A 14668-nucleotide genomic window follows, 5' to 3' on the forward strand; every position below is an offset into this window, starting at 1 on the left:
TCTTGGAGTTTCTTAGTGTATATGAGTAAAGAGAGAAAGGAGATCAAGCCTGTGTTAATGTATCTCAAGATGATGAACAGTAACTATGTGTGTTTATAGTCGTCAAACTCGGTCCATCACAATCTCATGCAGACACACACGACCATTTGACAAAGACAAGGGCAGAGATAGTAAGACATACAAAAAGAGACTGGTTGGGTTTAATTAGGAATGAATAGTGTGTGTGCCATTACTTCTTTTACTGGGCGTCAAGGAGACGGCAGGGTGAATCCTCGCTCAATCTCACTTATATGGGGAATGCAAACCATGGCTGTCCCCATGGTAACGGCTGACCTGGGTTGCTATAGTTTCAGAACCTTTGTTGACAAATGCTATGCATTCAACTTTTTCATCTCAATCAATGTGTTGTAAAGTTATGATGATGATGTCACCTTTGTCAAGTTTTGTGTAAAATATTAACTATGGCAATGCAAACATATAGTATACATGGCTGAGTCCACTTCCCCATAGAGCTCCTGAAGAGGGATTTATTGTAATTCTTCTCACTTTTCTACTGGTGATTGATGTTCTGACCTCAAAATTTTAACCTTAACAAACTATTTAATCAAAGAAGTTAGTCTAATTAGGTCATGTTTGTTCCTCCCTAATGAGTGCAGTCAGTTTCTGTCTCATGAATGGACCTCTTTGTCTGCTAGCTGTCTCCAACTTCCTCCCTCCACGTGTACATCTGTAGGAGGAAGTGAGTGTACATACAATATCTGTTTATGAGCTGCAGTCTTTTTTTTTTTGCAGTGTGTGCACCTTAGCTGTGCGTTCGTCCATGTAATGGCATTTGAGGAGGTGAGTCTTTTATCTTATTCCTCGTGATTGATGTACCCAGTGGTGACACAGAGAGTAAGCTACATGAGTCATTATTTAAAGAGTTGAGAAGGTGGTTGTTTGACTTGGCTTGTGTTATCAGAACACAATTTCCAGGCCGATGTAGATCTTGGAAATTTAAAAAAAGTGAGGTTCAGTGGGTGAATCCATTTAAAAAATACTGAGATTTTCTTTAAATACCTTAAGCGATACAGAGAGGAGATATAGATATTTGCCCTGTACCTGAGGATTACTTTCACCATGACCCTGAGTGAGTCCATGCTCTTCATAGGGACACTTCACATCACACAGCATCTATTATGATAAGCCATCCAGTACATCCCACTAATGATGCTCCCTTCATTACAGGTCATTACTGTTTGATCGTTTATGGATGATAATACGCCTCTCCAGGACCAATGCCGTAGAGAGGAATAGATAAGACTGGCAGCCTTAGAGCGTTGCCGGTGTAATGACCACAAAGACAGTGATATTAATGAAAGTTTTTCGCCTGCACAAGCTTGACATCATCACCGTTAATTGCCCCCTCATCAGTCACCTATCAACCAGTATGTAAATCAATGCGGACATTAGAAGCAACAGCGGGCAGATGAGGCAAGATATGTGGGTGGGGAGTGGGACTGACCTCTGCCTCTGAGAGAAATGAAACTTCAGGTAATGATAATGACTAGGAGAGAGGGTGCATCTATCACTGTGGATTTCCATAAATCATATTGTGAAATGTCAGAGAGCAACGGGAAGGCCCTTGTGGTTTGTGTATGTGTGTGTGTGTATTGCTCTGCCAAGGGCAAAGTGTATAAAGCCATACATCAAGGACTGGCACTGAAAATCATTCATAGAATTTTCTCAGTCGTGCTTTGACTTGCATATTGTTGGCAAAAATGTCAAATCTCACTCATAACAGGCAATAACTGATACTTTTGAGGTTAGGAATGTGTGGGAGAAAAATATAACAAAAAAAACCTCCTCACCTGGCAGCTGTGAAAACTTGTAAGCAAACATTCTTAAATGATAAAAAATGATCTTGAGGTTGCAGACAAAGAGCGCAATCAAAGAAACCTGTCAACATTTGCAGCACAATGAGCACTGTTGCCATAGATTTGACAAAGTTTTCAGCTCAGCTGTGTTTATATGATGGCAAAGACAAAGATTTGACCTCTGTGCGCCCCTCTTGAATACACAGACACACAGATTACTATAGGATCAGGAGTTGCTGTTGACACATGCCACTTGTTTGCTTTATCATTTGTTTTTGATCACTGTGTAACTATCTTTTAGAATCTTTTAAGAGCCCAAACTAGTTTCACAACAGAAGAGATAGAAGAGTTATTGCCTTAATAAAAGAGGAATTTTTATCGGTTGTCTGGAGGTCTTTCGTGTTAATTTCTTCGCAAATAGTGGATATGATGCTTAGGATATGTTGTGAGGGGTCGAAAAATCCTACATCAATCAATTACAATCCTGACATATATTTAAACAAATAGCAAATTATATCAGATCCACTGAGACTTTAAAAGAAAGTTTGTGCATGTGTATGTGTGTTTGTGTGTGTGTGTGTGCGCGCACTGTGACATATTAAAAAGCGCGTTTTGATCTTTGTCCCTAGACCAAACCTGGCTAAGCATATTTAGGGCATTTTGGATTTGAAGCGTTGGCAAAGTTATAAATTTGGCAGACAGGCTACATTCTCTGATCCCCGCTGATAGAGTCAACTGGCACAATATCAAGTCAGGTGAAACAGTAACACAACCTGGCTATTCTTCAGTGTAACACTGGTTAAGCTGGGACATGAAGATTTTAGTAGCTAATATTAACAAAAAATTGAACTGCACCTGAATCTTAAATGTTCCATTGCGGCATTTTTGCATAATCGGCTCAAAAAAAAAAAAAAAACAGTTGAAATTGGCCACGGTTGATTGAAATAAGTACTGTACTCTTGGTCTGGTTCTGTGGAATTACAGTGAAACGATAAACCACTTGTGGGCAGGCCCCAGTAAGGCTCTTATTAAAGACCTCATTGTTGACTGTTTGTTCCAGGTCATTTTGTTTCACTACACTTGAAAGGGACGGTTAAAAACCCTGCAAGAAGAGGGAGACCCAGCCTCCGTTTGAGCGTGAATACAAGCCCTTCACTTAGCATGAATAAGGGGATGGCTCTTGTGTTTCTAGGTCACTGCGTGTCCCTGAAATACACATCTCACCGTCCACATGGAGGGAGGGAGGGAGGGAGGAACGGACACAAACAGTTTGACAACATCACAATTGTATTTAACAGGGAGCTGAAGATATACACTCCCTGAAATTAAACACAGTTGGCAGTTGTTTTCATTGAGCCATAGCAACCAAGATGACATGACCCCCCCCCCCTCTCCTGCCTCCTCTGTCTCCACTTTGTCTAATGAAATAGAAATGTCACAAAAAAGAAATGAAACAAAAACCTTGATCTTTCACTTGAAAGTCATTCAGATAATCAAAAGGCCTTGATCTGTAACTTCCGAGCCCATCGGCCTCCATACTAGATGATCTCAGTCATTGCAGTACACCTTCATCCTTCAAATGACAGTGAAGTGGCCATCTTGGCTCTGTTTCCCCACTGAGGATGGCTGTAGTGGAGAGATAGCACACATCAATCATCAAAAAAACAACACTTTATCCTAGGCATGAACACTTCTTTCTTTATATTTAATGTGTTTGTTTTGTAGTTTTATGATTTTTCATAACATTGTGCTTTACCCCTGCTGCTGTTCATGCAGTATTTGAGTTTTACTATCAAGTGACTCAGGCCATATCTGTGGTTGTTCTTGCTGCTGTGGCATCTGCCAATTATCATCTGTACTTCGCACTCACATGGCAGGTTTGTTTTATAGATGGCTGGCTGTTTAATTGGTATATACTATAATCATGACTCTTCAAGTCCCCTTACACTCAAAAAAGTGCTTTTCTTCTTGTTCCTACACTTGGAAGTTTGAGTTTCACTGTGCAGAATGATGTATGTGTAGAGTTTGACACTTGAAGGCTGTTTTCACATTCATCTGCTGAGGGGGGAAAGATTTTCTGTCTTCATTGAAAACCAGATTTTAAGAGGTGGGCCTATGAGTATGATTTGTGACATCACAACTACTTTGGAAGTCAACCCTGGTCCGATATTCAATTTACACAAGTGTGATGTGGAAACTTGAAGCCTCCAGTGTCAAAACAGTGAGAATGGACTTGACAGTGAAGTATGAGACGTATTGTGTCAAGCAGTTAAACTTTTGAAATGAAAATTATTTAGTGTACATATTCATAAATTCTTAAAGTTACTCACACTATGATAACAGGGACACAATTGTATTTTGTGCACAATAAAGGTATTCTGGGATCCATCTTCAAGTTGAAAGAGGTAAAATAACAAGGTCAACCTCCCTACAAATTTAATAACCGCAAAATAGTACAAATAACTCTCTTCTGCTACACTGCAACATTATCTATCTTCAAATAATGAAGTCCTCATTTCTCTCAAGACAAAAAGACAACTGCTATGACTGCCGTCTTTGTCGATTACAATGAACAAGACCATTCAGAGACATTAGCTGCCCATCATACAGCAACAAAACTATGTGTTATGTGGGAAAGTACCACATTCTGAGATCTGGGGGCACAGTTTCGTGTCTGTTTTGTAGATATGGAATGCAGATTATGTTTCATTGCAATCTTTTAGGCATTCTGATTACCAGGCGGGTCGATATGCACTGTATGTGCCAAGGGGAGGGTGAAGCCTCCTTTATTAGCCTGCGCTGTACTAGAAGCTCCAGAAGAAAAATGATGATTCACAGAAAAGAGAAACGCACTCAAGCTAACAAAAATAAATTTATTTAAATTTGGGAAGACGTTTAACAAGGCACAATACTGGTTTTGCTAAACTATTAGATATGTCAAATGTGGGTGTTTCAATTTACTCAGCTAATAAGTTTATAAAACATAATTAGTGTTTTAGGGCAATGTTTCAAATACTGTAATGAGATCCAAGCTTACTGATGAAACAGCAAGAAATATGGCAGTATTACATAACAGCCATTAAAAGCCATTAGAAAAGTAAAATAAATATATTTTCATGCAGATGCTGAGTGGAAAACTACTGAGACCTGTGAGAAGGAATGAAAATATATAGCTAATAATATTTATCATCAGCACTTTTTTTTCCACAGTGAACACATTTGTAAGAATAACACTCTACATGTAATCATTACAAGAGGAGCACAGGTCAGGAATCCCAAAATATGAATACCAGCCAGGTTGAGCAGCAAACTAATGTCACTGAAGACAAAAAAGCCGTTACAACGAGCCACTTAAACGAACATGGTGCCCAAGATGTTTTATTCTCTTCAGACGTCCTTGGCACAGACTCTAATGTTTTGATCCTTGACCAGTGCGACTGGGAAAGTGGTGATTGTCAGGATGGGGGTTTTCTCGATTTCCTAAGTTTCTTGAGCTTTTCTTGCCTCACTGTCTCGCCCTCCAAAGAGGACAGCTCAGATATCCTGTGGATAAAAGAACGAGAGGCTCCCACCATCGGGTCTGGGTAGGACTGGCCTGAGGGGGAGAGAGAGCCAAAGACACAATGAGAGGGTATGGAAGGGAGAGAAGAAGAGATATCAGAGTAAGATCTATGATACAATATCCTCACTTATACACTGAAAAATACTTGAACTATCCCGCTTCTCTTAATCTCCATCATCTTAATTTGTGAGTGTGGATTTAACAAGGGATGTCAGTTAGAGTTAAAGTCGTTCTGCCTCACTGCAGCGTGTTTCATAAAAAATACAAGTGTGATTGCTATTTTGAGCGTATAATAAAAATGTGTAATAAAATGAAATGGTGAAATATATATACAAATATTAATAATACATTAACCGGTAGCAAAAACTGAATGCACCAGTTTTAAACTCAGCTAAAAAGCTTTAGGTATGAATCAGACTGAGCATAAAACTGGAGCAAACAGTTGAAGTAAAACATTATGACACAGTGTCAAGAGCCCCTCACTCCACATGACAACACTAACACTCCCTTCTACCTGTGACCCCTTGTCCCACTTTGCTATGGTGCTCAAGACCTGACTATAATAAGGCGTGGGATCTGTGCTTTTGTTTGAAGAAGGGAAATCCATAAAAAATGACATATTTGCTGGCTGTAAGTCAATGTCACCTGTACAGGTTGAAGGTTGGATTCCCCTTTCCACCTACTACACAGACAGGCCTGGTGTGTTTAGACCACATTAAATACCTGAGGATGAGGACAAACCGTCTACTTAACTCTTGGTTCTCACAGGAAAAAATTCAAATAACTCACTCTTTTGATTGTCTTTAGCAGTCAGTAGATTGTAGGTTGGATAATTCACCTTAGGCCTGCAGAGGAGAGCGGGTGAGCAGAAGAGGAATTAAGTCTGAGAAATAATTGAGAGACCTATTGATTGGTTTGGTCTAATTAAGATTATAAGAGCAAAAATACCTGCTGAGCTTGCAGCTCTCAACTGAGAAGGTGTTCCTGCCATTGAGGACTAAAGTGGAAGGAAACAGGATGGCTGGACTTGTATTCAGTTTGTATCTTTCAGGGTAGCTGGAGGACAGAAATGAGAACGTAGAAGTGCACATACATGTGGATAAATCCTTTGTATTTGCTTTATATCCTTTATTGGCAGCCCAATTTTATTTATGTTTACCTTTAAGATTTATATGTTTGGCCAACTTTTATTACTATGTGAGAATGAAGATAGTTCTCTGTCACTTTACAAAGTTTAAAAGCAATAAAAATGAACTTTTCCAACAATGGATGACTAAAAATGACAAATACATTATTGGGCAAAATAATGTTGCTTATATTGTAGCTATAATCATGCACCGTGTTGCCAGAATACAATACTCAAGCTTGAAGTCTTCTGTTTCTGATAGATACTGCAAATTATGCGTGTCAAATTTTTAATTATAACTGGCTGCTGTTTTCGTCATTTACATTCTTGTAATTTGTCATAAATGAGGCAGTGACTCAGTATAATTACTGTAATCTGTGCAGCTGTCTCCAGATATGTGCTATGAACAGTCCAGCTACAACGACTGGATTGAGTGACATTAATCCACTGGTTACCCCAGGGTGAAAGGCCGTCCCGCATGGCTGTGGGAAAACTCCTTGGAGAGGCTGAAGTGATGCAGGTTGCCTGGTCTGTGCACATGAAAGTCTCTTGGCAGTGGGGGAATCACAGTTCTGGTACTCTCTAACCTCCCACCTGAAAATAATATTTAGCCATTCAAAGCTGACATCTGGTATGAAGACACACTTTACCAAAAGGTTAATTGTATCTCTTGATTTTATAAATACTCTTAATTACTACTTAAAAATCTCAGGTTTGAATAAATGAATGACACCAGTGATCATTACAGATGATACAACTCCACCTACTGGTTGTTATAATAGGTTACAGTGCCAGTATGTGTCTCACCTTCAATGTGTATCTACTTTAAAGAACACTGAAGAACACATTTTTTTATTTTTTGGAGGTCAAATGTGCCCTGAAAGACTTGTAACAACTCATGAAAATTAGCTTTTGAAAGTGAAACTCTCCCTCCATGATTGAAAGCACTGGTCTTAAGTGGTCTTAAGTGCAGTGAACAAAACCTGCAACTCTTCAAATACTTGGAAACAAAATTGGATTAGTGTCAATTCTCAGGCCACAATGGATCAATAATTTGTGAAAATAAAGTCTTATGAACATTCTCTCATAATGAGAGGGCAAGTCCTACTCTGCAATTCTTACATTTCTCATCAAAAAGAAAATGCCTCCCACAGATGTCCTTCTCTGAGCCATTGTTCTCTGCCTCCAGTCTGTCATCTTTGGCTAAATTAGGTGACCTAGATTAGAGAAACAGAGATACATTTACCAGCACACACAGATTTCACAGGGGTGGACACCACCCAGAATAATGACACATAATTGTAGCATTTGTGTGTAATTATTCTTGGATCTTTCATCAAGAGTATCCCTGTCACTTATGTATAAACACTTTTATTACCACTTCTATTTTTTGAAGACTGTCCAGTAGTTGTGACTCACTGTTGGTACCGTAGCAGGCAGATTTCCCGGGATATAATAGATGTTTTACCCCATAAGGTTGCATTTCTAGTACACTGGCTTTATTAATTAAACCATACGTGTATATATATATATATTGTGTAGATTTCTTGGTTCTTTGCAAAACGTTAGCATGTCTTACCCTCCAACTATAAGGCCGCTCAATAAGGTTTTCCCATCCTGCGACTCTACAACACAGAAAGTCAGTCAGCCAGACGCATCAGCCGACACAACTGCCATGGGATAAACATTAGCTTGTAGCACACACATCACATGAGCAGGCTTACTCACTGCTCAGGGGTTGAATGACAGGGAATTTTCTTCTTGGGTTAATATTTTGCCTGACATCTGCGTCTCCTCCACCCGCTCCCATCCTGAAGCTCCTGTATGTCGGATATCCAGTCGCATCAAGGCCGCGCTGGCTGTAATTTGAGCCTCCCTCCGATATTAAAGCCTTTGCGGTAGGTAACGTTACAGATGCTTTAACCTGGAAAGTCATCATGTTGGAGGTGCCGTACAGATGGCTATTCTACACATCACCTCCTTTTCAATCTACAGTAAGATACCTTGTCATTATAACGGTGAGAGCGTACAAACTAACGCTAGTTATACCGGAGTAGTGCTAGCCAGGCTACACACTGCTCACTGTGCTACCGAGTCACTGCGTCACCATGGAAACAAGCTTCATAAAAGCATTGGATTTATTGTTTTTTTGTTTCAAATTGTCCAAATGCACAATCATTTCCTTTCTTTTCTGTTTTTAATTACGTGAACCCCCAAATTATATCTTACCGTTTACATCCTATACATTTGCCCCTTTAACTTATTCACATGTAGGGTTAATCCAGTGCTTTGTATTTGGATACAGTCCCCCTTTAATTTTAAGTTTCAAGACTGAGCTTTGGTAAAGTTGAGGTGGGAAATGGATACCACTGCTAAATATCTAATTTAATACATATACCAGAACAAAACTGAAGGCATTACATGCATGAAATGGCACAAAACAATGACAAGACCAAGAAAGGGTTTTTTCCATTTTTTTTTTTATTGAAGACTACATCCAGTCCCTTGAAAAACCTGAAAGAGAAAAACATACATTGTTAAATTTCCACTTAAAGATAGATACAAAACAATTTATAACTACTAAACAAAACTTTCTTCTATAGTAACATGTTATAATGTGCCTTTACACCCCATAGGGAGGTATTAGAGACAGGCATCAGTCCAATATTCCAAAATTGTATTTGCAACAACTTTTATATTGGTACCAATTGCACTTTTGGAATGAAATCATTGCCACGTTTGCTTAAAATACATCCAATCTGCCTTTCCAATCGTTTGAGCAAATATGCCCTCATTACTTCTCCACTGTCTCCAACAGAAGATACTAGATCAATGGCTAAGATGTGGTTTCAGAAATAGTTGGCTTATTTTCAGCTAGTTTTCACCATAGTCGATAAGATGGGGAAAAAAGATGATGCATCATCAACCACTTCTAATGAGCTATTTTAAAAGCTAAAAGTGTTCCTACAGCTCACCATAACTTTAGTTCATCCTCCTGATCATTCTGTTGATCTGGTCCTCCCTGTTGCCAGCATCTCCTCCCTCCACAAAGTGTGTGGTCTTCTTGTTCATACCACCGCGGGGTGACGACAGCTTGAAGGGCCACAGGAAGTTGTTGGCGGGCTTGAAGTTCTTTCCAACTGTGAAAATCTCATGGATGAGATCCTCAACACAGATGATGCCATATTTGCCTGCAGATGTAAATGCAATATGTTTAAAGTTAAACCACACCAGACCTTGTAAACTCTGACTACTTCTGCAGAAGATTTGAGAAATCAAATGTGAATGAATACCAACTGTCCCTTTGGACAACTTTGGATTCACTGATTAGAAAAGTTATTAATCTTTTATTTGAACTCAGGCTGAATTAATTTATTGTCTCATCTTTTGAGCGAATGCCAAGTCATCATGCAAGTTCACAAGAATTTCCCAAAAAGCTTGACATGCAACATTTTATCTTGAGACAAGAACTTCCAGGAAGGGTTAATTAAAGTTTTATCAGGAAGGATCCACATCTGTTATTAGCACACAACTAAAATAATATCTCCAAATGGAGGTAGTCATGGTTTTGCTCGCTTGTGGTTTCAGACACAACTGGCTTAGTTTTTCGTTTTTTCACCATAGTCGATAAGACGGGGAAAAAAGTGTACATCATTAACCACATTGCGGTCACCCTGTCAGAATAATTTAATACTCATAGCTGCCTTCATCTTACAGTACAATATTAAAGTTAAGATTCTGCTGTTCCTGCACTGATTTGCAGCAGCAATTAATAGCACCAAATATAACCTTTACTTATCTAAACTGTTGTGGCTCATACAGAAAGCTTACAAATTATTCCTCCCTCTTAGGAGTGTGCCGTTTAGAAACCTCTAGTTTAAGATAGTGCAACATGTGCATACCAAGGGCCTTCTCCACCAAAGCGTTGTCTGTGAGGGCAATGCGTTGTTTCCTCATCCTGCCGTGGCCACGTTTGTAGATGAGCTCACGCACAGACTTCAGGTTGGGGTATCTGAGGGGAAACACCAGGTTTCAAGTTATAAAATTAGCTCAAATCAGCTCTGAGCAATGCAGATGTTGCATATGGGTTACATCCTAAGAGGCATTACTAGATCATTTACAGTGCAAGCAGTGCAAGCCTCTTAGAACTGTTTTTGCTTCCTTATTTGTTACATTCATTTCACTTTATCATTATAAACAAGCTTCCTAACAAATGTCACCTAAACTTAAAATTTGATGGTTGCTGAAGTTTGAAACAACATTAATTGTTTGTCCTTCAACCAAATTCAGTTTAAGTTTAAAAAAACAAAACTTCCAGCTCTCTGCAGGGGCTCATCTCATAGCCTCAAGCATGTGACACTTGGGCCATGTCCTAATTAGAAGTGTCAGAGGTGTTTCAAAACAGTCAAAGGCAAAACACCTGCTCCAACATCACTGATTAGGTTGTGACCAGAGGTGTGACATGCTATAACATTTTAACACTGAAACCTACATATTCAAACTACAGTAGATGAGCGACTACTGAGTTGTTTCATCTCACTGGTAGATAGAAGTGACACTGACCAGCCATGTACTATGGACAGTTAGACAAACCTGATCAACTTTCCAACGGTATGGGGAGCAAGTCCAACCAGTCGGACTCTTAACTGTTTCACCACATAATGCAGTGAAATATTTTTCTATTATATACTGAAATATCAGAGGAGTTTAGAACTTTAAGGTTACACAAAAGGACAGGGGACACTGGTCATTTACTGTGACTGTAAGGTATTCTTGTACAAAATGTGCACATCTGTTGAGCTTTGTTTCTTTAAAAACCAATTAAGCATTGAGTACTTTTTATGCTCACGATAGCCAGCTAACATTTTCTCTGGGGGTTTTCAATCAGACTTCTTTACAGCAGGACAACAATATAAAAGGAGAACATGTGGAGTCTAATCATTGAGGCTTGTCTTAAAATAAAGATACATTGAGAACAGTTTTTTGTAAAAACTGCCTTCCTCTCCATCAAGAAATTCACATTAGATCTTCTTATATTAATCCAGACCAATAACCTCAAATTACTAAAACTTTCATGGAATGTGGTTTCAGACAAAACTGGCTTAGTTTCAGTCAGTATTCACCATGGTCGATATGATGGGGAAAAAAGTTCAGCATCATTAACCACATCCCAGATATAAAACATCTATAGTCACTAGTAACAGTGTTGATATCAGTACACCATGCCATACAATGACCTTCCCATTTATAAATTAGGATAACATTCAGTATGGCTCACAAAGGGAATATATTTCTACTTTTTTATTTTTAAAGTGTTTATGGGTTGCCTCCACAGCTAATTACAGTAACAATGATAACAGCCTTACCCCCAAGCGATGTAAGGTTCGGCAATCCTGAGCATATTAATTGAAGCCTTGTTCAATTTGACGAACACACCGTTGAAGATCTGGCGCAGACGGAGCAGCTGCAGAACTTTGCGGACCTTGGGGCTGACACCGTTGATACTGGAAAACAAACGTTTATGATTAGCATCCTCATAATCTAAAGATACAGCTTATACAAGTTTGAGTATTCAGTACAGTATTCAGTATTGATTGTGGTTTCAGACAATAATTGGCTTATGTTTGTACAAATCTGTATCACCAGAGTCGATCAGTCGGGGAAAGAGCGTGCATCATTAACCACATGACAGCATTTACAGACCAAGCAAATCTACACATGTTGAAGCGCAACATTTACATGGATTGCTGTATTAACCCAATTTAGGAATTACTGTTCTTAACAGCCTCTGAATCCAAACACTTAACTTTACTGACTGCAAACTTGTTATCACATTGATTTACTAAAGTCAGTACACTGCTTGACAACAGATCAAAGCACTGTCATAAGCCACTACATACAGAACAGCTTACAACGTTTAAGCAGATCATGCACACAAGGTACAGTCACAATAGCAGATTTAGAAATAAAACTGAATACTGGAGGAATCCTAATGAAATGTGGACAGGGCACCTTCAGTCAGCAACACAGCCATATATTATAAATCCATTAAAATTTTGTTATCCTGTTCCATGCTGTATTTCTGCTATATATCTTTCTTGTTCTATTCTGTTCACACAACATCTATTGCACATCTGTCTGTCCTGGAAGAGGGATCCCTCCTCTGTTGCTGTTCCTGATGTTTCTTCCATTTTTCTCCCCATTAAAAGGGTTTTTTTTGTAGTTTTTCCTTATTAAATCAAGGGTCAAAGGATAGAGGATGCTGTATTGCTGTACAGACTATAAAGCCCTCTGAGGCAAATTTGTGATATTGGGCTATACAAATAAAACTGACTTGACACAGTAGAGCATGTAAGGTCTACTTGGAGGTCTTGCAATCCATGCAAATATTACTGACAAGGATGTAACCAACAAGAAAAGTTTTGTTGCCAGATAGTGGACACCACTCACCCTCTGATTCTGATGACAAAGGCCAGTTTGGGCTCAGCTGGCACATAGTAGTTTCCCACTTTACGAGCACTGCGTCCCAAGCGAATTTCACGCCTGTACATCTGCCTGTACTCCTTGTGGTACTTCTCAGCCCTCTTGTAGATCAGTTTCCTGGTCACTTTGCGGGCCTATAAACACACCAGAACATATGTTCAGTTTGTGCAAGAATGACAAAACCAATCAACAGGAATCAGTTCCTTGAACCGGCCAACATGCAGGTATGTAAGTTAAGTACCTTCTTCTCAGCCAGCATCTTTTTGACGCGCATGGCCTTCATGGTGGCGAAGGCCTTTCGCCTTTTCAAAAGGCTCTCAGGGACAGCCGGAACTTTTTTTCTGATGAAGAAAAAGACAATTCAGTTTAAAACACGTGGACAATAACGATTGTTCTCACATAACTAACTAGTTAAGGTGAAATATACCGCTGGTAGCTGCTAGCTTCCCATCCTATCATTAACCGGCTTCCGTACAGGGTAAGTACTCTTTAAAACGCCACACCAAGTGTCTCTGAAGCGTTAAAAGCAGCATAAAAGTCGACATCTTTATCAGTTAATCCCTTCTTCCTTTTTTTGTCACAGAAACATGGTATTAAACGAGTGCATGGGCGCTACAGAGGCAGCCATGATGTACTCGGCTATGAGGCTACACACAGTCTCCATAAAGTGATCATAACAATTAATAATCACTATCCTCAACAATACTAGTAGGATTATGATGTGTGGACACTAGACAATCTATCCAGGGTGGAAAATGAACAAAGATAACTATTTAAACACTGGATGTGTTCAGATTTCACTACAGCGGTAAACACTCACTCTGCGTCCGCCATTGCGCCCACCGAGAAAGAGAAATTTTCTTTTGCGCATGTCCGCGTTAAAGGAATGAGGACCTCTACGGTCTGTCCGTCTAGCTGCCTGACTTTGTCATTTACTCTAGTAAGCGAAAGCCTAACAAAATATTCTAAAACTACATTAATATGATGGCATTTTTTTTAATTTTAAAAAATATGGCATTCATTGTTTATTTTTTCTTTTGTAATGCTGTTGGTTGAATGGCCCCTAAATTTACAGCTACATTTTGATTTTGTTTCATTTAGAAAGTTCAGCAACGAATTCTGGAAAGCTAACCCTAATTTTAAAATGTTTATTCGGTAACCCAAGAACATTTTTTTGGTACATTTTGTCATTGTTATGAAATAAGGTGGTCTCATGATGAGACCATGGATGACACACTATACCTTCCATGGGGTAGGTAAATACCCATGGATGTTGGTAATACCACATGTGATGTTATGCACGTATTGACCGGCAGAGGGAGCAAACACTTCATTTTGCAGACCGGTATCAAAGCGCGTCTGGAGGTGAGAAAGTTTCCTTTGCTGAACCTTTCCACTGGATCCCATTTGGAAAAAAAGACAACCTCGTCTATTCCAGGATGTAAAACCGGTAGTGTGATGCAGGTTTATGAATGAATACACATATTCCAGATTGACTTTAAAGGTCATGCACATCTATTCAAGATGCATATTTAATTGATTCAAATGAATGAAAGTAGTCTACTCCTATGGTCCAAATATAGATTTGACACACTCTCTGCGTATTTCCATTTTTGTATGACTTATCTTTCTCTTCTCAGC

The 14668-nt window shown here is 39.2% G+C and overlaps 2 protein-coding genes and 3 non-coding genes across 6 annotated transcripts; all 5 read right to left on the bottom strand.

Annotated features, from left to right (window-relative positions):
- Positions 1–4709: 4709 nt before the first annotated feature.
- On the bottom strand, positions 4710–8925 carry si:ch211-171b20.3. The gene is made up of 7 exons (XM_044339527.1): positions 8273–8925; positions 8124–8169; positions 7667–7761; positions 7000–7138; positions 6367–6474; positions 6208–6263; positions 4710–5451 (listed from the first exon to the last, which is right to left on the bottom strand). The coding sequence occupies exons 1-7, from the start codon at positions 8481–8483 to the stop codon at positions 5312–5314; spliced, it is 795 nt and encodes a 264-aa protein (XP_044195462.1). The 5' UTR covers positions 8484–8925; the 3' UTR covers positions 4710–5311.
- Positions 8926–9028: 103 nt separating this feature from the next.
- Positions 9029–13946, bottom strand: rpl7 (ribosomal protein L7). Of its 2 annotated transcripts, none has more exons than XM_044339529.1 (7): positions 13848–13946; positions 13269–13368; positions 12995–13161; positions 11911–12048; positions 10447–10556; positions 9520–9735; positions 9029–9058 (listed from the first exon to the last, which is right to left on the bottom strand). In XM_044339529.1, the coding sequence occupies exons 1-6, from the start codon at positions 13859–13861 to the stop codon at positions 9527–9529; spliced, it is 738 nt and encodes a 245-aa protein (XP_044195464.1). In that variant the 5' UTR covers positions 13862–13946; the 3' UTR covers positions 9029–9058; positions 9520–9526. The 2 variants fall into 2 exon arrangements, with proteins under 2 accessions (XP_044195464.1, XP_044195463.1); XM_044339528.1 differs by lacking the exon at positions 13848–13946 and adding an exon at positions 13455–13501.
- Positions 9385–9477, bottom strand: LOC122973045. Its single transcript, XR_006399896.1, has one exon. It is a non-coding gene; the product is annotated as a small nucleolar SNORD12/SNORD106 (small nucleolar RNA).
- LOC122973046 lies at positions 10120–10209 on the bottom strand. Its single transcript, XR_006399897.1, has one exon. It is a non-coding gene; the product is annotated as a small nucleolar SNORD12/SNORD106 (small nucleolar RNA).
- Positions 11623–11714, bottom strand: LOC122973044. Its single transcript, XR_006399895.1, has one exon. It is a non-coding gene; the product is annotated as a small nucleolar SNORD12/SNORD106 (small nucleolar RNA).
- Positions 13947–14668: the final 722 nt, after the last annotated feature.

This window comes from Thunnus albacares, chromosome 21 (genome assembly GCF_914725855.1).
Source record: "Thunnus albacares chromosome 21, fThuAlb1.1, whole genome shotgun sequence".
Taxonomy (NCBI): Eukaryota; Metazoa; Chordata; class Actinopteri; order Scombriformes; family Scombridae; genus Thunnus; species Thunnus albacares.